The 27,347-nt window shown below is 41.8% G+C and overlaps 1 protein-coding gene across 1 annotated transcript in view; it reads right to left on the reverse strand.

Moving 5' to 3' along the window:
* COL24A1 (collagen type XXIV alpha 1 chain) overlaps positions 1-27,347 on the reverse strand; it is a 167,683-nt gene that overhangs the window by 20,407 nt on the left and 119,929 nt on the right. The window contains exons 33-48 of the mRNA XM_083510891.1: positions 24,294-24,347; positions 23,448-23,501; positions 21,842-21,895; positions 19,270-19,323; positions 18,523-18,630; positions 14,796-14,849; positions 14,483-14,590; positions 13,147-13,200; positions 12,194-12,247; positions 10,404-10,460; positions 9,200-9,253; positions 7,792-7,845; positions 7,583-7,636; positions 4,371-4,424; positions 3,003-3,110; positions 899-1,006 (exon numbers count right to left, since the gene is read on the reverse strand). Of these exons, the coding sequence (XP_083367017.1) occupies positions 899-1,006; positions 3,003-3,110; positions 4,371-4,424; positions 7,583-7,636; positions 7,792-7,845; positions 9,200-9,253; positions 10,404-10,460; positions 12,194-12,247; positions 13,147-13,200; positions 14,483-14,590; positions 14,796-14,849; positions 18,523-18,630; positions 19,270-19,323; positions 21,842-21,895; positions 23,448-23,501; positions 24,294-24,347 (1,083 nt within the window). The remainder of the gene's footprint in view (positions 1-898; positions 1,007-3,002; positions 3,111-4,370; positions 4,425-7,582; positions 7,637-7,791; positions 7,846-9,199; positions 9,254-10,403; positions 10,461-12,193; positions 12,248-13,146; positions 13,201-14,482; positions 14,591-14,795; positions 14,850-18,522; positions 18,631-19,269; positions 19,324-21,841; positions 21,896-23,447; positions 23,502-24,293; positions 24,348-27,347) is intronic.

A 27,347-nucleotide genomic window follows, 5' to 3' on the forward strand; every position in this document is an offset into this window, starting at 1 on the left:
CTGGCCTGGGGAACTGTGTGGGCTTCACTGCTGCAGAGACCCTTATTATGCCCAGCCAGATGGGAAACAAACACTGTTGGGTCTTCTGCCACTGATGGAAGCCAGCAAAGAACCCTGATATGGGGCGTTTCAGGGTGGGGAGCAGTGGTGCCATTCAGTCCAAAGGATCCAAAGTTCCATGGATCCCCTAAGCAGGGAGTTGGGGTTACTCTGCTGTTTTAATGTGTTCCTAGCTGGCAATATAGCAACCAATAAACTGACAACCCCACATTCCTCCACAGTATTAACAAATGAAATTATAATGGCAGTTATAATTACCCCCTCCCCTCTCTGGTAGTTCGCTTTAAGTTTGATTCACTTATCATAAACACAGAAAGCAGTCTCTTTCAAGGCAATTAGTACAAACTAATTGGCCTTCCCTTCGGTACAGAGAGCAGGCTGTGCCTATCTTTCTTTCCAAACCGCTGGGAAATTAAATGCTCTCCCCCCCCTTTCCCCCCCCTTTCAAAAAGCCTTGTCTTGCTCCTGAAGTAAATTCAGAGAGATAGCTCAATTTGCACTGGGGCTGAAGAAATGCCTGTACCACTCCTAGACTAATTAGGGCTTTCAGATTTCACAGGTTGCCCTTGTGATCCTATAAAATGCTAGTGTGAACTGCGGAGGTTTGTAAAGAGCCTAAAAATAAATAAATGGGAAGCCCTATAAGAAAAACCCTTTTGTTTTAAGGCAGCTCACATACATGCATTTTCAGAGAGGGAAGGAGCATACTTCCACAATGCCAGGTGCATAAGCTTTGGTGGAAGCTGCAGTTCTGCCTTTGATATTACTTCCGAATGAGCGGGCAGAAAGATTTCAAACACAGTGCCAGCCGGCTTGAGAAGCTCCCCATTCGAAGTACCTTTAGTCCTGGTGGTCCAGTGTTTCCTGGCATACCTGGTAACCCCTTTGGTCCCTGAGTTCCAGGATATCCTGCCAGTCCAGCTAGTCCCACGCTTCCTCTGTTACCCTTGACAAGCAAGTTATACATAGTCACATCAACCACTGGTTCCATTTTTTTTTTGAGCAATATGCCAAACACATGCTTTTGTTTCTTCAAAGTAGCCATGCTCGTTACACACACCTCTGTACATCTATCTGCATGCACACTCTTACACAACATCAGTACAATGATGGCATCCTATAAATTGTTATCTAAAAAAAATATGGTATTTATTATTATTATATTACCCTGCCCATCTGGCTGGGTTTCTCCAGCCACTCTGGGCAGCTCCCAACAGAACATTAAAAACATAATAAAACATCAAACATTAAAAACTTCCCTAAACAGGGGTGCCTTCGGATGTCTTCTAAAAGTCAGATATTTCTTTGACACCTAATGGGAGGGCATTCCACAGGTTGGGCGCCACTACCAAGAAGGCCCTCTGCCTGGTTCCCTGTAACCTCACAGGGAGGGTACCACCAGAAGGCCCCCAGAGCTGGGCCTCAGTGTCCGGGCTAAACAATGGGGGTGGAGATGCTCCTTCAGCACCAACACTTTGAATTGTGCTCAGAAACGTGATTAAATGATGGTGATACTAACAATACTATTTAAAATGAGGACATGCTGTCTATTGAAAAACATTGTTACTTAGAAATTAACTTTTAACATTTCATAATTAAGCACTAAGTTCGCAACCCCGAATGACTTGGAGAAATAAGGCCCTAGCTCAAAGCAGACTAGGGTGTAAAACTGGCCAGGGTTCCTGCATACATAGAAAGTGGTGTTTCAGCAGTTGTATCCCGCCCTGGTATCTCTGTTGATGAAAAGTGGGTTGCAGATATGCAGGAATATGCAGCTGTCCCGTACGGGGATTAAACCTGCAACCCTGACATTATCAGCACCATGCTCTAACCAGCTGAGCTATCCAGATGTTGTGAAGCTACAGAAGCTCTGTGTCTTTTGCACCTGACCGCTCTAAAACAGACTGGGGCTCCTGGAACCGATTTACTATTGCAGGAAAAAAAGCCACTAAGGTTGTGCAGAAAGGTGGCCAAATCTGATTAATAAGTTCCCACTGCAGGATGTGAGATGCTTCTGCATAATAATATAATATAATAATAATTTATTATTTCTACCTCGCCCATCTGACTGGGTTTCCCCAGCCACTCTGGGTGGCTTCCAACAGAATGTTAAAATACAATAACCTATTAAACAATAAAAGCTTCCCTGTATACCAGAAGGAGCATCTGCACTCCCATCGTTCAGCCCGGACACTGAGGTCCAGCGCCGAGGGCCTTCTGGCGGTTCCCTCATTGTGAGAAGTGAGGTTACAGGGAACCAGACAGAGGGCCTTCTTGGTAGTGGTGCCCGCCCTGTGGAACGCCCTCCCTTCAGATGTGAAGGAAATAAGTAGCTATCTCATCTTTAAAAGACATCTGAAGGCAGCCCTGTTTAGGGAAGTTTTTAATATTTAATGCTGTATTGTTTTTAACACTCGATTGGAAGCCGCCCAGAGTGGCTGGGGAAACTCAGCCAGATGGGTGGGGTATAAATAAATTATTATTATTATTATTATTATTATTATTATTATTATTATTATTATTAACAAGGCTGCCTTCAGATGTCTTCTAAAAGTCTGGTAGTTGTTTTTCTCTTTGACATCTGGAGGGAGGGCGTTCCACAGGGCGGGTGCCACTACCGAGAAGGCCCTTTGCTCTCGCAGCGAGGGAACCGCCAGAAGGCCCTTGGCACTGGACCTCAGTGTCCGGACAGAACAATGGGGGTGGAGACATAGTTGGGCCTACACCACAATGGCATGGAACAAGAATCATACTGGCAAACAAATGATGTAGCTACTTCTCAAACAAATGCTGCTGGCCCTCAAGGGAGAGGTGGCAATAGGGCAGGAGGAAATTATGGAATTCCCTTCTTCCATATGGTTCTTGCTTACAGGTGTTTATGATGCACTGAGAATATTTAAAGACTTTTTCAAGTGGAAAACAACCATGCAAGTACGACTCACAGGAAGGCCCTGTTGTCCAGGTAAGCCAGCCTTTCCAGGATTCCCAGGAATGCCCTCTGGTCCAGGATAGCCTTGTACACCTTTCTGACCCAAAGGACCAGGTATACCCTGAAATAAATTTGAGATGTATTACAACAGCCCTGAACAGCAGACTATTTGTAACTAAGCTATGCTAAACATGATTTTACACAATTTAAAAAAAGTACAGTTATATACCTCGAGAAAGTTACTTAAGTTTGAGAGCAGACAACTTTAATTTGTTTTTAGGTATGCTTCCTCTCTGGCTGGAGACACTTTATATTATGGATTTTCCTTCTTTTGTTTTTGGGAAATAATACTGGCTAATGCCTTTTTTTTTAATTAGTAGGACTGCTAAAGTACAACACCTAGCAACATCAACTACAAACATTCTTTCCGTCCAGGCCATTCAGCTTCTGTAGCAGAAGAACAAACATGTTGTTCACAACTATGCAATGGAAAAGATCAGAAAAGAGGAAATATCTATATTAGAGAACTTTCCGGGGGGGGGGGGAACACTTGAAAATGTGCCAGGGAGATCCCCCCACCCCGCCCCACTTGTGGGTTTCATTACAAATTACCACTGAAATCTTAGGGCTTCCTTTTGTATCTAGGAACAGGTTCATGCTTTAAAGCACTGTGTCCAAGCATGCTAAAAAAGTTTTGGGCCCTAGTGTTTTCCCTGCACTTTACCACTGAATCAGAGCAAATGGCAATTTGCAGAAAACCCTAACTGCCATTTGTTCTGATTTAGTGATAAAGAGTGGGCTTTCGCAGGAGAAATCCCAGGGGCAGGAGAAAAAGTGACCAGCCCTTTGGAGGCATGTCTAGGACTACAACAGAGACTTTATGAAGTGTGGCTTTATAATGCTCTATTAGACTGCAATCCCAAACACACTAACTAGGCAGAAATCTCCATTAAGCACAGTCCAAGTAAACATGCATAGAACTGAGATATAAAGGTGAAATATACACATGGTACAATTTAAACTAATTTTTCTACTTTGCATGTTAGTGAATATAATTCCATCTGATTAGCTGTTTTTCATCGCTACATGTCACTGCTTTCTTCTTCTTCTTCTTCTTCTTCTTCTTCTTCTTCTTCTTCTTCTTCTTCTTCTTCTTCTTCTTCTTCCTCCTCCTCCTCCTCCTCCTCTTCCTCTTCTTCTTTTTATACCCCACCTATCTGACTGAGTTTCCCCAGCCACTCTGGGCGACTTCCAGCACATATAAAAACATAATAAAATGTCAAACGTTTAAAACTTCCCAATACAGGGATAATTGTATTTGTGGTGGGTTCCTGATACCTGAAACCTAGTGTGTGATTAATAAAACATTTTGCTTACTTACAGACATCCCAGGTTTCCCAGCTTGACCACTCATTCCTTTTTTCCCAGTGGGACCCTAGAAATTTCAAAACATGTGTTCACTGACAAAGCCAATGAAACATAAAAGCAGAATAGAAGCTAGGAGCATGTTTATTATCTAGCACTGGGGTCAAAGAACACAAGAATCACTTCAGTTTCAGGGGAATCTAAGATCATAAACGGGCTGGATATTCTTTCTACTTGAGTACAAAATCTGTCAAAGGACCGCATTCATTCACAAAAGCACATTATCATTTCCCCGAGGTTATTCCGTTTCAGCAACATGTCATTTATGAGAGAGAATGAATGGGCCAGACAGAATTGCATCCACGTTGCTCACAGGTCAGAATGGATTTTGTTTTTGTTTTTAAAAAATGTCCCCTATTTATAGGATTTGTGGTATTTCCTATTAATAAATTAAACATCACTGGAGTACTTTTACGTTTTAACTGCTCTATATTAGCCCAAGAACAGATTGTGCCCCTGCCAGAATACATACTGCTTCAGTGCTTAAGACTGCGTAAAATAAGAGTCCTGTGTCATCCAAGCCAGGAAAACTGGTTTAATATCTGCTTACTAAACCAGGGCAGAAACCATAGTTCATTCAGTCTGAACCAGGACAATGTCATTTCACTTAATGATCATTAATTTCTACAGCAGCTTCTTTGTTATAAATGTAAGCTATATTATTATGCATCACTGTCTTTTGAATCACAGCTGCTGCCCGCCCGAAGTTAAAAATGCAATATCCATAAACAGAAGATAAAGCATGCTGGGCTAGGTCACACAATCTCATTTCTGTATCTGTGTGTATGTTTGGGGGTGGGGGTTCGACAGGATTATACACATGTCCCTCCCTGCTTTGGAGGTAATGCTAAACCCCAGTGCATTCTAAGTACAAACCTATGTGAGCCTCACAGATTCTGTTTGCAAGCTTCTGCTTCCATTTTTGACTGGCCACAGTTTGCAGGGTCATCTGAACCCAACAAACTGTGGTTAATATTAACTAGGGTTTGATGGAACAAGCCAACTTTAAAACCAGAGTTTAAGAAAATGATTTGTTTCAATAAAACACTGCGATGGTTAACTTTAGGTTAAACGCAAATCTACAGTCTTTTTTTTTTTTTAAAGAAGCAAATGCTCCTATCTCTTCTTCATGGCTGCTCTGATGAGAGGAGGGAGGAATCTGCAAGGTTTGCTGAACCAATAGTTTATAAACTATGGAACTTGCTCCCACAGGAGGCAGGGATGTCAACCAACCTAGACGGCTTTAAAAAAGGATTAGATAAATTCATGGAGGAGAAGTCTATCCATGGCCGTGAGCCATAGTTGGAGGAACTAATGTTTCTGAATACCAGTTACTGGAGAGTGCTCTTGTGCTCTCGCTTGCAGGTTTCCCATAGGCCACTGTGAGAACAGGATGCTGGACTAGATGGGCTACTAACCAGATCAAGTAGGCTCTTATGAACACTGGATATGAACCTTCCTACACAATTTTACATTTGGAGTCCATGTGAAAGAAAAGCGGTTCATTTATTATTTGGATTCCTGTTCTACGTGATGCATTTTGCAGAACTTAGCAGCACAGTATGGTTCAAGTTATGGACACAGGTTTAACTGCCGTCTTAAGATGTGCATTTTTCACTAGGCTTCTGGTTGTTAAAACTATTTTTAGGAATAAAACTCTGATATAAAATTTCAGCCTAAGGGACATCATAGAAAGTTTGAAAGAAGCCCAAAGAGGCTGTGGATTTGGGGTTCTATATTACGCACACCCTGCCAAAGCGGCTTGTGATCACAGTGTAGGCTTTACAGAACTACTGAGATATGCAAGTTAATAAAATGTGGTTTTGCTTTGAGTCACAGATTATCACATACCCTTCAGAAAACAACTTTATTGCAGCAAGACTTGGTGGAAAGTGGAAGTATGAAGGTGCAATGGGGATATTAAAAGCCGTTCCTTGTGTAATCCTTTAAAAACATATTAAAAGTCACTCTGTGGCAGAGCATAGCATTCCTTTGGCAGCTTTCACTGTAGCCTCAATTCAAAGTATTATTCAGAAGTGGAACTCTGGGACTTGCCCAATACACATTACGCCAAACATGTATGTGCTGTATCTTCTTTACAAATGAGTTCAAATGGATTTGTACCATGGCCAGAATCCAAAGAGCTCCTATGGATCTCGTGCATGCTCAGTGGGATAGCAAACTCTCCATGCCCAAGAGTAGCAGCCCCCAAATGCCACATCACTGCTCTTGAAATTAACCTTATTTCCAAATGTGCTGGAGGGCAGAGGAGGGGGGAACTGCTGGTAAAAACTGGACAAGGCAAAAGTTCTGCAAGGTATGCAGAGTTTGTTGTGTGATTCTTTTGATGATGGCCTTTATCAGCCCAAATGCTCATTCAGATCTGGCTTCCTGAGCTTACTTTTAAAGTCACAAAATAAAAGGACTCCCCCCCCCCCGGGAGGAAGCATATTTTCACAACAAAAAAGAATGGTTAAAAATATCAGCAGAGATGAAGCCAGAAAGGCAACTCTTCATAAATGCTGCTGCCCTTTGTATCATTGATGCCAGCACGTAAGATCTTCATCTGCTTATTTTCTAACAGCTTCGTTCTAGGAACTGCCTCTCAAGTTATCACAGCACTATGAAAATTAAGCTCGCTGCACTTGAGATCAACACCTGGAGTTCTTGTTCCAGCACCCAACCCTAGACCTCTGCAGGTTGCCACTGTCTGCTGAAAAGTGCAGCAGGTACCACCTAATGGGAAAAGCTGGAGTCTTGATGACCACAGGTTCCTCATCCCAGACATAATGAGATATGCAAAGCTAATGGGGTTAATAAGAACTGCCTTGTTGCATCATCTTGCCCAAGGCTTTTTCACCAACAGTGGCCGAAGAGTTGCCTCTGAAAACTCACAGGTACTGCTTTCAAAATGCCCTTTTTATGTAAAATTAGACAGATGGGGTTAAGGCGAAGGACTTTCCAGCAAATGGCACCCTCCTTATGAATACATATCACACTTTCAGAGCAGCTTCAGAAATATATTCCTTTTAGAGTTAACGGGTTCTGGAGACAGAAACAAGCTAACAAAACAAGCAAGCTTATAAATGAAACTGCTGGTCTGTCTAGTGTTGAAGAGCTCTAATTTCAAATATGACAAAAAAATGTGTCTTGCTCTTTTCTACCTACTTGAGATCCTTTCTCTCCTTTTAGTCCTGGTTCACCACGTTCACCTGGCTCACCCTTTGGAAAAAGCAAAAAAAAGTAATATGAATAAAGCCTAGGAGACATCATGGCAAAGGAACAGGGATTTCCCACCTGGTAACAAATATAGAAGTACCATTTGTTTTATTATATTTATCAAAGCACAAAGTCAACCTACTTCACAAGAGACTTACTGGTGGCCCTTGTTGTCCAACAGCACCTCTAAGTCCTGGAAGCCCCATGTGACCCTAGAAATAGGAAGTGCAATATATTATTGGGCAGGCAACTAATACTATCCGTTTCTGGTGAGAGGACAAGCCTGAGAGGAGCCAAGGTGTACTCCAACATGTTTGTTTCAATATATTTCAGTATATTAATCACCTTATTGGAACTTAGTCTTCAAGATATTTTCCATCTCCCCAGGTGTTGTGGACTACTACTCCCAGAATCCCTGATCACCAGCCATGCTGGCTGGGGATGATGTGAGCTGTTGCTCATAGCATTAGGTATCCCAAATTAGGTACCCCAGATACACTCCATTCAACCTGTTTCGTCCTAAAGCATCTATTGCAACATATTGCATTAATCTGTTAATCCTTTGCTCCACCTATTGGCTCATAGCCTGGTAAATCTTGCCCTTGCCTTCTGTACAACCACCTGTTCATCCATCTGGCTTTTGCCAGTGGAAAAATGCTCATATGCCTTTATGCGTCCTTATTTCTGGTCTGTATCTGCACTACCCCTACACTGTATCCAAGTCTTAAAGTCATGCTACTGCCCACAATCCCGAGGTGTTGTTGTCAGATAGCATTTGGCCTAGGCTTTGATCCTATTCATCTGCCCTGGCTCCTGCCCAACACATACAGGCAGAGGCTCTAACCTGTAAGAAAGGAATCTCTATTCAGACAAGTAGCAGTACAGGGTCAGCAGCAAACAAAGCAGTTCAGGATCAGGGCAAGGCAGTTAGAAGCAACACAGATGTCCCAACAAGTTTTAACCCTGTTCATCCAGCCAGTTCCCAAATCTTTACCCAGTTTTCCAGTGGCGACCCTGATACAGCTGAACCTGAATTCTGATGAGCTTCTAGTATCAGATCCTGTCCATAATTTCTTTGGCAGTAGTCAACTCTAGCCCTGTCCTTTGCAGTATCACTTACACTGAAATTCTGTTCATATCTAGACACAGAGCCATAGTTATGTGATCTTGCACCCCTGGCAGAACTGTCCAGACTGTGCCCCTAGCCACAGACAAATTAGCTCTTCTTTCCGCCTCTCCTCCAACCCCTCCATTCAATTCACCCTCTATTTAAAACCATTAAATAATCAATATTTATGGACATATTTCTTAGCCGATTTTGCGCCCCCCAATCGCCTGCACCCCTGGCGAGGACCCACCTCGCCACCCCCTAGCTACAGCCCTGTCTAGACAGAACAAAGATTCATTGAGTTTAACGGAATTTACTCCCCAGTAAGTTAGTATAATGTTAGTGATATTGTACTTAACATGCACTCAGATGTACGAAAGAGTGTTTTTTTCTATTGCTGTTTTAGAATAAACTACAGAGTACGCCCCATATAAATACAAATGGAAGCAGAATTCTACCTTGTAACCAAAATCACCAGGTTCTCCTCTCTCTCCACGTTCACCAATAGGGCCCTAGAGAAATAACCACAAGAAGTCCAGATGGTTTAAAATTTCTTTGAAATATGGCTGCTTTAGAATAAAAAAAGAAAAGGGAACTTATATTCAAAAGAAACTTTGGGCAGGCCGGGGAAGCGGGAAGGGAGAGAAGGGAGAGAAAGAAAGGAAAAGCAAAGCAAAGCAAAGCAAAGCAAACATAGTCAATACAATAAATGACGTCTAAAATTATTTGTACTATGGCTAGTTGAGGTTTTGAATCACATATATGTTAAACCAAAAACAAACAAACTGAAAATGTAGGTTTACTCTTCCTCATATGGCAGAAAATTTCAAGAAATTAGCACTAATCATACTTTAGTTATTGATAAGAATATTTTAAAACTGCAAACTCATTAGAAAATAACATTCTGTGTACAATAAATTATCAAAGTGCCACAAAATTAGGAAATAACAAAATGCAAAACCGATTATCATCATGGAACCAGATTAATTGTCTAAAAACAAAGGCAAAACAAAATCGTTTTGAGCAAGTGATGAAATAGAATTGTAGGTACCTGCCTGATTTCTATAGCAACAATGTTTTAAATTACTGGTGCTACTAACACTAAAAATCTTTGTCGGACTTAGCATTTATACAGCAGTTCGAACCCTCTAAAATGCTACATTTAACATTAACTTTGGGTCAAACTAGATGAGATACTAAAAGTGTTAAAAACTATGACAGGGTTTTGGGTTTGTTTGTTTGTTTGACTTTGAAAATAGGTCCAATTCTCATCAGAACTGTGACTGCGGAGGAAAACATTAAACCTCATCTCCCTGTGTCCTGCTGTCTCTGTGAACCCCTACCCCTGCCCTCACACTCCTATTATTAAATGTCTTACAAACCCTGACACTGTTTCTAATTACACATTTAGCGCCATTTCTAGTTTAGCCCCTTGATACCCCTTATGTTTGCTGCTTTCCCAAAAAACCCCTGCAATTGCTGGTAGCAATGAAAAAGCTGGAACCTGTACAAATCTAAACATAACGTATTTCAAAGCAACTACAACAATTCCACACGTCTTTGCACAACATGAGTGTAGTCTCTGGAGGCAACTGTATAATTTTTGGTAAGACTTTCAATTCTGAATCACGTATATAGTTTTCTGGATAAAGAAAGACCTACTGGTTCACCTATGGGCCCAGGTGGTCCCAGCACTGTGCTGTCTTCCCCCGGGTAACCCTGTAATAGAGACATATCAATGGTTTATTGGCTATGAAGCCTCAGGGTATTGTTAGTAAACTATGCATGAAAAATTGAAATATATTCCCTATGCAGGCCATACGTACGCAAAGAGGTACTGAGCCATTTATGTAAAAGACTTAGTAGTTTGTGATAGTTATACCTGTAGCATCCTCTCAGCAAACAGATTTTATAACTATTCTGAAGAACCATATACAGCCGTACCTTGGAAGTCGGACGGAATCCGTTCCGGAAGTCCGTTCGACTTCTAAAATGTTCGGAAACCAAAGCGCGGCTTCTGATTGGCTGCAGGAAGCTCCTGCAGCCAATCAGAAGCCACAGAAGTCGCATTGGACATTCAGCTTCCAAAAAGCGTTCGGAAACTGGAACACTCATTTCCAGGTTTCGATCGCTCAGGAACCGATTTGTTTGGGAGCCAAGGCGTTTGAGATCCAAGGTACGACTGTACTTGCTGCTTCACAGCAAATCTATTGGCTGACCAGTAGTAAGTTCAGTTTCCAAACAGACAGCTCCCCAGAAATAAGTACCACTCCCAGGTAGATGAGTATTAGATTGTGTATCCATTCTTAGTATTGCATAAATTGCTTTTCCATTCTTTCTCTTTCCATAAACAGATATAAACCAAAATGTACAAATTACTACCATTACAAACAGACATGCAATCTAATTATATCAGGCACAGCAAAGTAAAACAGCTAATATCTGAAGCACAATTTAATAATAAAATCAGTTGCCATTACGCAAGCTACATTGCATAGCACATTAATTTATTAAAATTAAAAGTTTAAGTATATTTTGTAAGGGCACAATCACTAAACACAAACAGGTGAAATTAGATATTTTCAGCATCAGTTGGTTGCTATCCTGTGAGTGTACCAAAAAAAGAAAAAAAGAAGTAGATTTGCATACAGAAAATCATCTATTTGAGCCACAGTTCCATGTGCTCTCCAATGCACAAATGGAACACCTGGGAGAATTTCAGAATTAAGACTTTCCCACCAACTGCAGTGTAGAGAGACATGTCTGAAAGTACATATTTTGGACCCAATAAGCCGCCCATGTATTGAAAGATGTATGTTACACTTTATTTGCAAGTGTCATCAGTATCCACCAAAATTAATGGAAAAGCTGTTGTGTGTTGGAGAGCTGTGTGTGTTGTGCGTACTGGAAATCGCATCGCAGTATGATGTGACAGGAAGAATCAAAGCTCACACAGCATATGCTACATCAGGGACAACACGGATTAGAAAAATCAGCACATGCCCTGCTCCCAGCACAATGTCATCAGTCACGCAGAATGGCTGAGCATCAGTGCATCTATGCTGTAAAATGAACCTGAGGATTTATGCTTTGGCATAAATGTGTGCAACCCAACCCAAGTTATTTCATTCATAATATTCAGAGGTTTTTCTTCACACAATATTGTTCCCTCAGAGCTTTAAAATAAGAATCTGTAAAAATCAGGGATGGCTCAGTCAGTAGAGCATGAGACTCTTAATCTCAAGGCTGTGGGTTCGAGCTCCACATTGGGCAAAAGATTTCTGCATTGCAGAAGGTTGGACAAAACGACTCTCAAGGTGCTTTCCAACTCTACAATTCTAAGTGGATAGAGGGGTTTGTGTAAAATATATGCTTATTTTGTGAGCCGCCGAGACTTCTAGCCAACAGCAACCACCTCTGTCAACTACAGTATTTGCTACCACTCTTCATACCTTCTCTCCTTTGGCTCCTGGTGGGCCAGGAGCGCCTGGCTGACCCTGGTGACCCTAGGAAAAGAAACAATTAAACATAAACGCCATGCCATGTGAGCAATCTGTTTGCATTGTTATGTAGTCAATATGCTGTCAAAGGTGACATGCTGGGCAAACAGGATAGTTGGACAATTGAAGACAATAGACCACAACATTTGGGAACAGAAACCACCAGTTTTCAACAGGCCCAGATTCAGTTTTAGTTACCACATGTGTTTTCTGGTCTTGTTGGGATTGATGGAGGATGCCTTTTGATCCGTGACAGAAGAAAGGTAATATATATATATATATGTGTAAAAATAAATAAATCCCAATAAGTACTATAAATAAAATCTAACATGTGTTTGTCAGTTTGCCTTTTTGATAATTTTCTTGAAAAATGAAAGTTTCCCAACAATAAATAAACAAATAAAGTGGAGCTATCTAATGCGTGTGTATCAGTTTGATTTTTTAAAATATAATTGTCTTGAATAATGAAAATTCGATGGTTAATTCAAACTGCATAACTTATTTTTAAAAAAGAGAGAGTTAAGTATAGCTGTGGGAAGAATGGCAGCTTTCAATAGGCTTCATTCAGAATGGCCATCTTGAAGCAGACAAGGGACAAATGGGCAGAGCAATCCACACACATGTCTTGATACCAGGCTGCGTGGGTGACTTATGTGGCGGTGTAGCTCTGTCCAGCTCTCCTGGCTAAGCTGGCCTCCTGCCAATTGTAACCAACCTCCCCTTTCTGACTAATGAATGGGTGGGCGAGTGGCCCCCGCCAGCACCCAAATGGTGGGGGAGGGTGTATAATTTTTTTTTTGCACAAGTCAATGGGCCATAACAAATGTAGCGCAATGTACAAAGACGATACACAGTCAACATACTCAACAGAGTGTACAGACAGACATTCAGGAAGTGCATCCTACCCCGTAACCTGGAATTCCTGGCTCTCCTGCAGATCCCATTGACCCTAAATGTCCCTGTATGTATAAACAGCAGTAAACACATTTTAATTTCTAATTAGTTAAGCTCTCAATCGACCTTCTGATCGGAAAAACACAAAGAGCATAACCCTCATCCAAGTTAAGCAGATATAAATCCCATTGATTTCAAATTGCGAGAGTCAAACACATACAGTCAACATAACATATGTTCATAGTGGCTGGCTCATGCCCAAGGATTTTTTTTCCTTTTAATGTAGTAATATTTATATAACCAAATGCTCCGGGAACCCATGTAGGATATACATTTAAAAAGTTAATAATTCATATGATTTAAAAAATGCAAGCACAAGGTTTGATGGTGTTCTCTCCTGAAAAGCACCTAAAAAGGTATAAGCATGCAGATTCTCCTAACGACTTTTTTTTTTAACAGCCTAGAAGGGAACCAGAATAAACGCAGCTTAGATTAAAAAGTCTACCTTCAGCATATTTGAACCAGAAATAGATATTTTACATAAAAATAATGCTGTGAGCAACACTAATCTCTCACAACAAATGAAACTGATCTGTAGAAAACACAACTTGAAAAAGAGACAATGCATGTATTTTTGTAAACGACAAAATCTTTAATAAAAATATGTTTATAAAATAAAATAAAAATAATGAAAACACATATAATATAGGTATAAGTAATTGGTGAAAGTAGATGCAAATTGCTTCTTTGAATGCACCATTTCAGAATATATCTCTGCAAATAGGTACAACACAATGTTGTTGTTGTTTAAAAAAGGCACATGCATTAAAAAAAAAAACCCCACCCAAAACCTATACCCTAGTGAACTAAAAATATAGGCAAACAAGTTCTATAAGAGTTTAGATAAACAAATGAACAGAGAGTCAGTGTGGCATCGTGGAGCAGGAAGATCAAGGTTCAAATTCCCACTCAGCCATTAAACCAACTGGGGGTCCTTCAGCCAATAACATTCTCTGTCTCTCTCTCTCTCTGTGTAACCGTATTTTTTGCTCTATAAGACTCACTTTTCCCCTCCTAAAAAGTAAGGGGAAATGTGTGTGCGTCTTATGGAGCGAATGCAGGCTGCGCAGCTATCCCAGAAGCCAGAACAGCAAGAGGGATTGCTGCTTTCACTGCGTAGCGATCCCTCTTGCTGTTCTGGCTTCTGAGATTCAGAATATTTTTTTTCTTGTTTTCCTCCTCCAAAAACTAGGTGCGTCTTGTGGTCTGGTGCGTCTTATAGAGCGAAAAATACGGTATTTTACAGGGTTGTCATGAAGGTAATAGGGAGAACAACTGTATACCAACCATTGGGCCTCTAGTTCCTCTTGAACCCTTTGGACCAATTTCTCCAGGCTGCCCGCGGTCACCTGTGGCGCCAATCTCTCCTGGGGGGCCATGCTGTCCCTTTGCCCCCTTTTGGGGAGGTTAAGAGTCAAAGATAAGACAATACAAGATGTTATTCCAAATGCAAACTGCACTGGAGAGCCAAACAAGAGTCCCAACATCCTGTGAACATTCTGTTTCAAAACCGTTTGTTTACGACCTGTCCATTATTAATAAATAAATGCTAGGCCCTCAATTAATAAAAATACATGACAGAAGAACCAAGATGAATTACCTTTTTTCCTGGGCGGCCCCTTTGACCTAGAGTTCCTGGAGCTCCTTCGGGCCCCTGAAATATGTGTTATGAAGGAAGAGAGCTTTGAGAACATGTTTAAACTTTGGTGTGAACTGCATAATCTTAGCAAGGTCTTATAACATTCAGCATGAGGGTTATGGGAAACTCTTATTAAACATTAGTATGACTGTTCTGTTTTGGAGAAGAGTGATATAATGCTGGTGATTTTTATCAAGCCAGTGAAAATGCCACAAAAATCTAACATGTCTGAACAGAAAACAACAGCTGGAGACTAAAATAAATTTTGTGCTCAAGCCAAACACTTCATTTAGTAGGGATCTATATTCAGTCAGGGAAGGACTAAAGAATGTCAGATTCAGGCCAGAGAAGTATCTCCAGTGAAAGTAGATGTATTTGCATTACTACGGTTCCTGACTAGGCTTCGACAAGGGAGATAGTAGCCAGTTACTCACTAAGCTAGGGATCAAGCCCACTGGGGCAGACACATGTCCAGGCTTCAAGTTTTCCTCTTAAGCAATACAGGACATGTTCAATCATCCCTACATGTACTTGATTGGGAAAGATTATGGATTTGCATTGGCATGGTGCAAATCAAAGGCTCAGGAACCACCACAACTGAAGCAATATGTAGTCCACTAATACTAAATTTATTATGTAGCCACCGTCCCCATATTCCCAGTGTTTTGGAAGAGCACAGAGGTCAACAAGTGTCCTCTCATTGAGCAAGTTAGTGCTCCCCTTTTATGTGGCAGTCAGGGATAGAAGCCCCAACTACCACTTGGCACAATGGAAAGAGAACTTTGCCCTCTGGTCCTGAAAACTCTCCTTCTCTTTGTCCTACCCAGTGCTTTCAAACACCTTCTATGGCACCAATATGCACCTATATTAAATGTAGGAGGAAATTAGGCTTGCCATATTTCAAGAAGTTGTTGAGGTATTTTTGGAGGGAGGAGCAAGTTGTTCAGCTTTTTTTTTTGCAAAATCTTCGAAAAAAATAAAGTTCTCTTAGGAAATTTGCCTAAAAAATCCCAGATATGCCCAGGAAATGCTAGACGTATGACAGCCCTAAAACAGTTCTAGCAAGATTGTTCTCTCATCCTCGAAATTATAGCCCAGTTATCACTGACAAACTACACCTTTAAACTGGAAGCCACAGCTCCTGGCCTAGGCATGAACAGTATTGTGTACCTGTTCTCAAATGCACAGCAGGACTTGGTGGAGGAGTCATAGCTCAGCAGTAGAGTAGCTGCTTTGCTTCTAAAATCCAAGGAAGTCACTGCTACACAGTGTTGATATTATTGAGCAAGAAAGACCATTGTGTCTGACTCAGTAGAAGACAGTTTTCTTTCCTATGTTTCTAACAATTTTGTTATTGTTTTGTCTCATTGATTTTCTTCGCATACGTTAAGTGGATGTTTCATCACTCTGTTTAATTTCCCAGCCCCATCATCAATGTTTTTATGGCTACAAGAAACAGTAATTTAGGAATGGAGGAAAGCTGTTGATTGCCACACTACAAAAAAAACAAACAACACATCCAAAGTATGAAGATTTCAGCAGGCATTTTCATCAACAGCTGACTTCCGGATTAGACTCATTAACTGATAACACTTTGTATATGCTTGGTGACTAAGAAAAATAACTAGAGGACAACGTGTTGCAGTTGGCCAGATTTTGTTTGTCTCATTCTTGGCTTTTCTAGCTAATGCATTATGCAAAGCAAAAGCATTTCTGGTTTGTTCCAAACCGTGTGGTTATCTTGAAAGATCAGCAGCCTTGAAGGCCAAGCTAGACGAGATGCCAATCATGCAATTAGCAGCTCCTGAATAACATCTGTGACCTCACAGACCATGCCAGAGTCCCAATTAAGATTGCTGCTCCCTCCCTGTGCCCACTATTTACTTTTCAAAAGCCGCTCATGCAATAATTGCTAGCTGAATGAACAGCATGCACCTCGTTTTTATCAGCCAGGTTTCCTTCAGGAGGAAGGACGGAACAGAAATTTAACAACAGCAACAATCTCATTTAGTTTGGTCCATAGACAAAATGGCCCGTGCATATGTTCCAGTGCTTAGGGGAAATCTATATTATAAATTGCATCTTAAATGGATAGTAGCAAACAAGTGTTCTGATTATATCATGTTATTGAAATGTCCTGCAATATTTGAGACAGAATAGGGGCTGCATGGAGCATCTTTGGAATACATTGTGCCTTCTTATTATATAAAAATATACAGTGAAATGGTATGTGACATGCTAAATCTATCCCATGGTCCAATGAAAAATACTGGAATCAATATCTGTTAGGATCTACTTAAAATGAAACTCTGAGTAACCAAGATAGGGTTGCCATATGAACCGGAAAATTCTGGTAATGTCCAGGGTAGCTATCAGCAGGGTCTCTAAACCTACTATTCAAGTATGAAGTTACTATGTGATAATGTGTGAATAATAATAATGTGAAGGAAGTAGATATGATTTACTACATTTTACCTAGATATATGCAAAGAATGAATAGCGGGGCTGACACCAACATCAAACATTTGTTTTTAACAAACCTTGAAGATACATGCTACATAATAAAAGGAAGAGTTAAATCAGGGAGAAATAGCACCAGAACATTTTACAGCAAAACAATAATCATACTGCAAGGAAGAGACGCTTATAATGTAAGCTACACGTCTTACTCAGAAGTGAACATGACTTAATTAAGTGAGACTTAATCCCAAGTAAATATGTATAGAATTGCAGTCCCAAATCTTCTGATTTTATGCGTTGTCTCTTAAAGATCTACATCTCTGAAGCATATATTTTTTTAAAGATGTCAACATGTGGAAAGCTCTGATTCTGAGCAGGATTTCCACACTTCATTTCATTCTAAGACAAACAACTCTGTGCAATGAGTAATGTTCTGCTGGATTAAACCATTGGGATGAAAGTCTGTTTTGAGACCAGAGTCATCCCATAGGATTAGGTGGGGCTTTGAACATTCAACAAGCAATGGAAACAGGAAGCAGAAGTGAACACGCGCTTTCTGTTTTCATGCTTCTGTGTAATGTCTGAAGCGGGAGCACAGATGTGTAGAAATGAAAACTGGGAGGATAAGTGCCACTGCTTATTACGTGAAGTCAATCTGAGACACAGTTAATTCTCCGCAACCATCCACAGTGGTGGTCCCATTACTGTGCTTGCCAGCAGAAGTGATAATTAGTGCTAGCTGTGAGACAGAAACCTATCCAAATTGAGCTGGACTGGAATCAACAACTCCCCCCCCCCCCCATATGAGCCACTCAGCTGTTTCAACTTTGGCCATGACTTCCAAGGCCTATATCAACAATTTCTGTACACTAAATGTGTAGTTCTGATGGGGTAGTCATTGGAGAGGATCCCAACATTTCCCCCTAAGGCAGTGTTTCTGATGTGTAGGAAGTCATATTTTCTAGCACTCAAACCACAACATTTTGTTCCTGGGAAAATGCAATCCACCATCCCCAGTGTCATGGGAGGCACCTAGTGGGATCAAAGGCGATAAGGAATATAACTCCTCCCCCCCAACCTGTTTCATGGGTCTTGTATTTAACTCTTTATTCGGCTAATATACCACTCGCACAAGAGTCTACTCATATAGCATACTTATCTGCCAAGTTCCCTTGGAGTGAATAGGTCACATTGCTGTTATTTGCACTATAATTCTGAGATTACTTACTGGAATGCCCCTTATGCCGGGTGCACCTGAAGGGCCTGGGATTCCTGGGATTCCGGTCTCTCCTTTTTCACCATCTTCTCCAGGAAGTCCTCGGTCTCCTACACTGCCCTAAAACAGTCACATGCATAAGCAAAGGTCAAGAGGGGATGGGATCTGTTTATCAAGTTCAACCACCTTGGAAGTGTTTACATGATTCTGACCAAACTAAGCCCCCTAAAGCAAAATATACATAGGAGGCTTAGTTTGGTCAGAATCCACTTCCAGAGCTAACGCTAACTACACTACTTCTGGTACATGAGCCACCATAGCTGCTAGAGGGCCATGAAAATTTGTGCCCCAGGCTTTTCAGACTCATCTACCCATGTACTATCTGAAACCAAAGGGTCGAATCAGTTACCAGATGTGAATTATTTTTTTCAACTCTCCTACCCCTCTAAATCACCATCTGAATCCTTCCATTTTGTTGCAATGTCTGCATGAAGCCTGCTTTGCCAATCACAAGAAACCAGCTTGAAATACATTCCACAACACAGTAAATATAGCTCTTTTGGACAGGCATTGTGCGAAGATGCAAATTCTCTGTGCCTTTTGTCTCTGTGATTTCTTAATGAGGATGCAGCATCAGGGTGACATTGCTGGACAACTTCTATGTACACAAATGCGGCAATGCTGTATTTTGTTATATATTTTGTTTAAAGAAACACCGTACAAAGACAACGCTGGGGCTGTTCAGTTGTTAAAATGTACCTTTGGTCCATCTTTCCCTTGGACACCATCTTCCCCCGGTGGTCCTGGTACACCCTATTTTTCAGAAGAAATAAATCCAAATGTTGTTACTTCCAAAAACTGTGGTGTACAAATACCTAAAATCGAGGTACGTTACCCCGGGGAACAACAGTAGAAGGAACACCATGTGAGGGGTTGGGACAAACAGCATATTGAGGGGGGTTGCCACTGTCTTGTCTTGTCTTCCCACAACAACAAGACCTGCCTGAAAAGGAGAGGGGATAAACAGGGACAAACGTCCTGAGCATATCTTGGCAGAGTGAGTTGTGAATGACCGTTCAATAGGGATTTCAGCTCCCTATACCTGAGATGTGTGTAGCTGGAGGAAGTGAGCAGGAGGGAAGGAGGGGGTTACAGGGGTCTGAACTTTTAAAGCAAGGCTTAGCACCCTCCGCAAAATGGGAAATTTCTATGGGCTTACATCATAATTTGAAATACGTCTGAACCGAAAGGGCTAATGTGTTTATTGGCAAGCAGCATATTCCTTTCACTTATTCAAAACAACTTAACATTCTGGAAGAAATGGTTTTAGGTTGATGACAACAGACTGCTGGCTTTCGTATTTTCGAAAGCGCGATTGGTATTTGCCTCTTTTTCACAGAATGCCCTGGTGCAACCTGAGATTGTTAAGATATATATAAAATCGGGCCCATTAATCAGCAAAGCAATGCTTTCATTATCATTCTAAGATTGTAGTTGGGTTTCAATAATAATAGTAGTAGTAGTAGTAGTAGTAGTAGTAGTAGTAGTAGTAATAATAATAATAATAATAATAATAATAATAATAATAATAATTTATTATTTATACCCCGCCCATCTGGCTGGGTTTCCTCAGCCACTCTAGGCGGCTTCCAACCGAATATTAAAAACAATATAGCGACAGACATTAAAAACTTCCCTAAACAGGGCCGTCTTCAGTTGTCTTTTAAAAGTAAAATAGTTCTTTATTCTATCATGTCTTCTACCAGAAATGTCTTTTTCTAACCTGAAGATGAGTTCATTGTTTTTGCTTGGATTGAATAACAACATTATTTTAGTGTCTCCACTGATGACAATGTATTTTTGTTGCCTTCATATTGAAGAGAAATCAGAATTATAGAAGTCTAGAATGCAGCAAAACTGTGAAATGCCTACATAGTTGAAAATGAGCTATAATAAACATACCACGCCACACCACAAGGCAGCGATCGCCACACCTGGCCATTAGGTTTCCCTCCTCTTTGTCCTTTTTATACTCTATCTATGGTTCTCTTGCTGTGATGTCATGATTCCAAAAAGTTTTTGTGCCCCACAAAATATTTACATTATTTTAAAAGCTATTTTAAATGACAAAATGTCTTTGTAACCCCATCAAAACCCATCCAAATGTGAACTTTGATACTTTGGCCACACTCATTTTTACATGCAGCCCTTGAAGGGTTAACCAAAGGGGTCCTTATACAGAAAAAGGTTAGCCACTGTTGCCTTAGATTTATGTCTCTTCCTCTTACACAACCCAACTTTATCTAATCCACAGTTTCCATTGCATACAAATCATCAAACTATGTTTTGCACTTGACCTCCAAACCATAAGTGAAAGCCAATATTTTGACTGTGATTTCCAATTCTGGTTTGGAGGCAAGCACAAACAATAGTTTGCTGTAATTATGAACTATGGTTTGCCCTAAACAGGCAGATGTGAATGGAATTACAGTACACAAGGATAGGAGGGAGGGGAGGAAACAAACATGCAAATCTAATTCATGTAACACTAAGTTTGACAAGTGAACCATTGTGTTCAGGTTTCTTGGACCAATATTAATATTTTTTTCCATGAGGAACAAGGCCCAACTATGCTCTTTGACTCACATTAGCCAAGACTGAAAATAAAACAAACTCTGATATTAATTACAATGCCTATTGCAGTTATTCCCAAAACTGTATTCAAGGCCACAATGGCATAAGTATGCTACAAGGAAAAAGAAATACGATTAATTAAGGTTTCTTGTGAACCTGTTTCTCTGCAGGATTTACTGCTCTAGCCTTCCTTGCTTCCAATGCATCTCTACTGGGAACAAGTTATTTTTATATCACCAGGTGTGACTGGATCTTGCCATCCATTGCTAAGGGCTTACCTTCTTCCAATAAAGAGGCACACCCAGATCACTGATGTAAAAACTGATGGGGGAAGGAGGCAAATCTTACTCAAGAATGCTCTAAAAAGTAATCCTATTCAGACGTAAGAATGGTGTTTCCATTTTTCATTCCAGAAAGAAACATGTCTTGGTTATGAGAAGTTTAGATAAGGCTGACCTAAAGCCTTCTTATACCTACTGTAGTCCTATTAACATGTTTATTGTCTTTTTCAAAAATAAGATATCTACACTAGTCATATTTAAGCCTCTGCTTATGATGATGCTGAGAATTTTCCAGGCATAGGAATCCAAGAGTCTCCTTCATCCCTTCTCTGGTTTCATAATTTGCATACAGCTTTGCATTTCTAAAATTCAGGACTCTCTTTAGTTCCAAAATATGTTTCATATTTACCACTTACTCTTAAACCTTGTTCTCCTGATTCTCCAGCATTGCCAACAGGTCCAGCATCTCCCTGTGACATAAAACACAAATACATGAAGCCGATGGACTACATAACAGGAGCAACAGAACAAAACATTTTATCTAACATGGCAGAAGTCTTGTAACAAAATAAACTCAAGCAACAACAACATTTTGTTTTGCATGCAAACAGTAAACGTATATTGTTTGGTTGGAGAACTAAATTGCAAAAACTGGAGAACTGAACTTTGAAGTGTTTCAGTTTGTTGGTTCAAGAAGTGAAAATCAGGCAGCATTTTATTAAAATGGTAACAAATCAATTTTATCCTTCATCCCTACTTAGAAGTGCATCTGTATCCCACATTGCTGGGCTTCAGACATCAATTCGAAATGTTTTAAATTTGCCCACGCTTTCACAAATTAATAAGGGGTACAGTGGTGCCTCACAAGACGAAATTAATTCGTTCCGCAAGTTTTTTCTTCTTGCGAGTTTTTCGTCTTGCGAAGCACGGTTTCCCATAGGAATGCATTGAAAATCAATCAATGCGTTCCTATGGAGACCGTCCGGGGACAGAGGGGAAGCGCTACACGCCTTCCCCTCTGTCCCCGGACCTGCTTAAAGCAAGGGGCGACGGGGAGAAGATTGCTTCTCCCCGTTGCCTGCCCCGCAATCTCTGGGGACAGAAGGGAAGGCGCACGCGCCTTCCCCTCTGTCCCCGGACCTGTTTTAAAGCAAGGGAAGGGGCAGCGGGGAGAATCGCTTCTCCCTGTTGCCGCCCCTTGGTTCAAAAGGAGTCTGGGGAGAGAGGGGAAGGCGTGCGCACCTTCCCCTCTGTCCCCGGAGATTGCGGGGCTGGCAACGGGGAGAAGCGATCTTCTCCCCGTTGCCCCTTGCTTCAAAAGAGGTCCGGGGACAGCGGGGAAGACGCGCTGCGCTTCCCCGCTATCCCCGGAGCTTGCGGGGCAAGCTTCGTTTTGCAAAGCAAGCCCATAGGGAAATGCGTCTTGCGAAGCGGCTAAGAAAACGAAAAACTCCTTCGTCTAGCGAGTTTTTCGTCTTCCGAGGCGTTCGTCTTGCGGGGTACCACTGTACATCAATAATGTACATATTTCTTTTTAAATGAAACTATTACAAATGCTCTCTCTCTCTCTCTCTCTCTGTGTGTGTGTGTTTAGTGCTGGTTTATTGCATTTTGTTCGTATGTATGATTTACATTGCCCTGGGCTCTTATTGAGAAAAGGTGATAAATAAAGAAAGAAAAATTATTTTGCAGCAAGACAAGCAGGTAGATTTGCAACAAGTACTTTAGAATTTTGCAAGCATCTCTATTTGTTTGTCTTATTTATAACTCACTCAATCAATTATATCAATAGAGAAGCTGGCAGCCTTTCATCTTTCTTTGAACCACAGGGATTTGGGCTCCTGGCATGCATACCAAGCACACAGGCCCATTTTATTTTTAACAACAGCCATTCAGCTCAGCAAGAACATGCCATACTCAGGTGTGCCTGAGATCTAATCAAATGTGGCCTGAGAGGCAACTCCCCACCTCTTTCTCCCCATATCCCAGAAGGTCTCCCCGAAACAGCATGCAAACAATTACCTTTGTGCCTGGTTCTCCTTGTGGCCCTGGGTCCCCCTCTGGGCCAGGTGGTCCCTGAATTGAAAACATAAGCAAGCTTATTCACTTCCCACCACTAAATGCTTCCCACCATAAAAGCAAGATGGAGCACACAAAGAGGATTATACAACTAGAGGGGGAGGGATTAAAATAGGAGGTACACTTCTCCCAACAGGTTTGTGCGTTAACAGGGTCCCATAAAACCCTTTCTAAGGTGCTTGAATGCCATCTCTTCTACAGGTCTTGGTGCTTCTTACCTTGTCCAGGTCAACAATGGCCACTGATGACCCCTTGCACCTGCTTTCCTTCCAGACATGTGTCCTGTTCACATCCCAACATCCTTCCCTATGTGTTGCATCCTGCTTGGGCTGCATAGCTGAACATCTGATAACACACTTCCAACCTCTTTCCAAGAAAAACTATTTCCCTGTGTGATAGCCAATGGGCACACTTAATCGGCACCATCCTAATTCACACACCTGTCACCTTGGAACGCTCAGTTTTGCTGAAGGTGGCTATCTTAAAATTGTATGCATCCCCTCCCTTTCCCCCCAATAAACTCACGCCAGACTTCTAGGACTTTGTCCTTAGACCGTTGGGGCAAATTCGACCCAGCTTTTTTTCTTTATTTTTAAACACATATACAGAATGCACACATTATGAAGTGTACGATAACGCTAGCCAGCTCCCCTCCCAGGGCCAGAAGAGGGGCAGTGAGTGACTGGGCAGCTTGCAGCCAGCCACACCCATGTCTTTGTAAGGAGCAATATCTGCAGAGCGCAATAACTCGAAGTGCAATAAAACAAGGTGTTCCTGTGCAATACTCACTTCAAAGCCTGGTTCTCCTACAGGACCAGCATCACCTTGTTGTCCCCTTGGTCCCTAGTATTAAACAAAAGTTTATGTATGAATGCCATTCAGCTATCTTTTTGTAGAAACTAGTACAATTATTTACTACAGCAGCTCTTCTCATAAGAAATGAATGGAAGGATTGCTTTTATAGACCTATACCTGTAGTATTAGCGCATGTCAGAATATATACGAGATTCAGTCTGCTCCGTCTAAGGATTATTCTCTTCCAACTTGGGCCAGAAATAAGCTTTCTGTCTCTGTTACCCTATCCTCCTTTTGACTAATATAGACTTTGTTTAGATAGGATGTAATTTGTTTTCTGCTTTGTTTTGTTAAGGCAGTCTGGAATTTAATTAAGTGAAAGTAACTACGCAGTTGGCGCTGTGGGTTAAACCACAGAACCTAGGACTTGCCGATCAGAAGGTTGGCGGTTCGAATCCCCACGATGGGGTGAGTTCCCGTTGCTCGGTCCCAGCTTCTGCCAACCTAGCAGTTCGAAAGCACGTCAAAGTGCAAGTAGATAAATAGGAACCGCTCCGGCGGGAAGGTAAACGGCGTTTCCGTGTGCTGCTCTGGTTCACCAGAAGCAGCTTAGTCATGCTGGCCACATGACCCGGAAGCTGTCTGCGGACAAACACCGGCTCCCTCGGCCCATAGAGCGAGATGAGCACCGCAACCCCACAGTCAGTCACGACTGGACCTAACAGTCAGGGGTCCTTTTACCTTTACCTAACTACGAATAACAGCCTTGTTAGTTGTTAGCTCAAAGAAAAGAGTGAGCATTTATTATTGCATTATTATTATTATTAGAGTTTGGATTTGATATCCCGCTTTATCACAACCTGAAGGAATCTCAAATCAGCTAACATTCTCCTTTCCCTTCCTCCCCCACAACAAACACTCTGTGAGGTGAATGAGTCTGAGAGACTTCAGAGAAGTGTGACTGGCCCAAGGTCACCCAGCAGCTGCATGTGGAGGAGCGGAGACGCGAACCCGGTTCCCCAGATTACGAATCTACCGCTCTTAACCACTACACCACACTGGCTGCTATTATTATTATTATTATTATTATTATTATTATTATTATTATTATTATTTTATATACTGCTGACTGTAAAAACAAACAAACCTCAAAGCAGTTTACAAAAAAAAGTGGGGCTCCCTTTATGCTGCAAAACAAATACATGTTAGCCTAGTGGGAGTTTGGAAACTTTTACATGCAAATTGACTAGTGCTAGTCTTTCACCTGAGTTCGGAAGCTTTTTCTTTTTTTTTAATAACATGGGAGGGTGATTTTGTGGAAGAACCCCTGCCTTTCCCTGTCATCTGCATACTTCCCCCCATTATTCTCTTCACCATCCCTCCTCTCTGATTCCCAGTAAAACATACAAGATGGGGAAGGGGACCCTTATCAGTTTTATCTGCATATATACAAAAAACAAAAATGATGCAAACCACCAAGGGTGAATGAAACCCTGTATCTTATTTATTAATTGTTATTTACAATTTTACCCCACCTTTCCTCCCAAGGGATCAGGGTGGCATTTTATGGTTCTCCCCTCCTCTCATTTTATCCCCATAATAACCCTGTGAAGTAAGTTAGCTTAAAAGGCTATGTTAGGTTACCAAGGGGTTGCTCGAGAGCAAGTAGGCAAATGCCTCCCCACGCGGCTGTGAAGGCTTGCTTTTGATGCCAAAATAAACTTTCTCTGTGCAGAGTGCCACTCTCCTGTGGCTGGCTCATTCACTGGCAGAATCTGTGAGTGGGCAGTCCTTAAACCTTCCCCAGCAGAGTAGTTTCTTGACGCCCAGTCTGCGCCTCCCCTCTCAGCGCGGAAGCCTACTGCGCAGGGAGGGTGTGGGTAACGGAGGACCTCTCTCCTCCCCACTTTGCCCAGGCAAGGTGTCCTGGCACCGCCTCGCCTCCTCCGAGCCCTGAAGCTCCTCTCCACTGGAGGCGTGGTTACTCTCCTCCGCTGAGGAGGTGCTGCTTCCCACAATCTTTGGGGTCTCTCTGTAATCCATCTGGCTTTTCCCTCTCACCCCTGAGCCGATGGCAGTTCCCTGACAGGCTGTGACTACCCCAAGATTACCTAGTGAGCATCCTGATTGATGTGAACTGTGGTCTCCCAGATTCTAGTCCAGAGGCGCCATCGTCTCAGGACAATTGAGGGGGCCCAACACTATATCCCGATGTCACAAGGAGCCAGAGGGCAGAGCCGAACACCTTCTGAAACTCCGAAACTGCTTTGGCCCCTAGGAGTTGGCACGTCTGTTCTAGTCTAACCACTAGGCCACATTGGAGCAGGAGGAGAAGGAAAGCCTATGTTGCAATGTGGGGAAAGCAAATGAACCCATGGAAAAGCTGACAGAAGGCAGAGAGACAGGCAGGGCAGCAATCACAGACAAAGTTGAAGTGGTGGGGGAGGAAATTCCTCTCCCCTAGCACCACAGTAAACAGGATACTGCTGAGAACTTATCAACAGGTGCCTTCCTGAATTTTAAAACAAGGTCCAAGTTACTTCAAGGAACTGGAATTTCACCATTAAGCAGAAATCCATATGGCAACCTAAGCGCTTTGAGCACCTCCGCTGTATTCTGCTGATTCGGGTGTCATGAAGATTACGGTTTGATCGAACAGGCGAATGTTTTTTTCCATACTATTCCCACGGAGCTCAGACAGGCTTGGCACAGACACCTTTTTCTCATGACTCCAGTGGAAAACCAGAAGTCAAAGCATGTAAGTGAACAATACTGGAAAGCTCAGGTGCAACCAAGAACACAAGTGGCCACCAGCACAGATTTTAATGAGGCGGTGTGACACTGAGGTGAAATCCCTTTCAAAGTATAGCCAGTACTACCTTGCAACCTCAATGGAAGGATCTTTGTTATGCACTAAAAAGAGAATTCCAAAGCAAAGCAGAGAATTCCAAAGCAAATGCCCATCGGTCACGTATGATCTAGTTGAGATTCCAGCATTGCAGGGAGTTTGACTAGATGATCCTCAGGGTCCCTTCCAACTCCACAATT

This window comes from Podarcis liolepis, assembly GCF_965112155.1.
Source record: "Podarcis liolepis genome assembly, chromosome: 6".
Classification (NCBI taxonomy): Eukaryota; Metazoa; Chordata; class Lepidosauria; order Squamata; family Lacertidae; genus Podarcis; species Podarcis liolepis.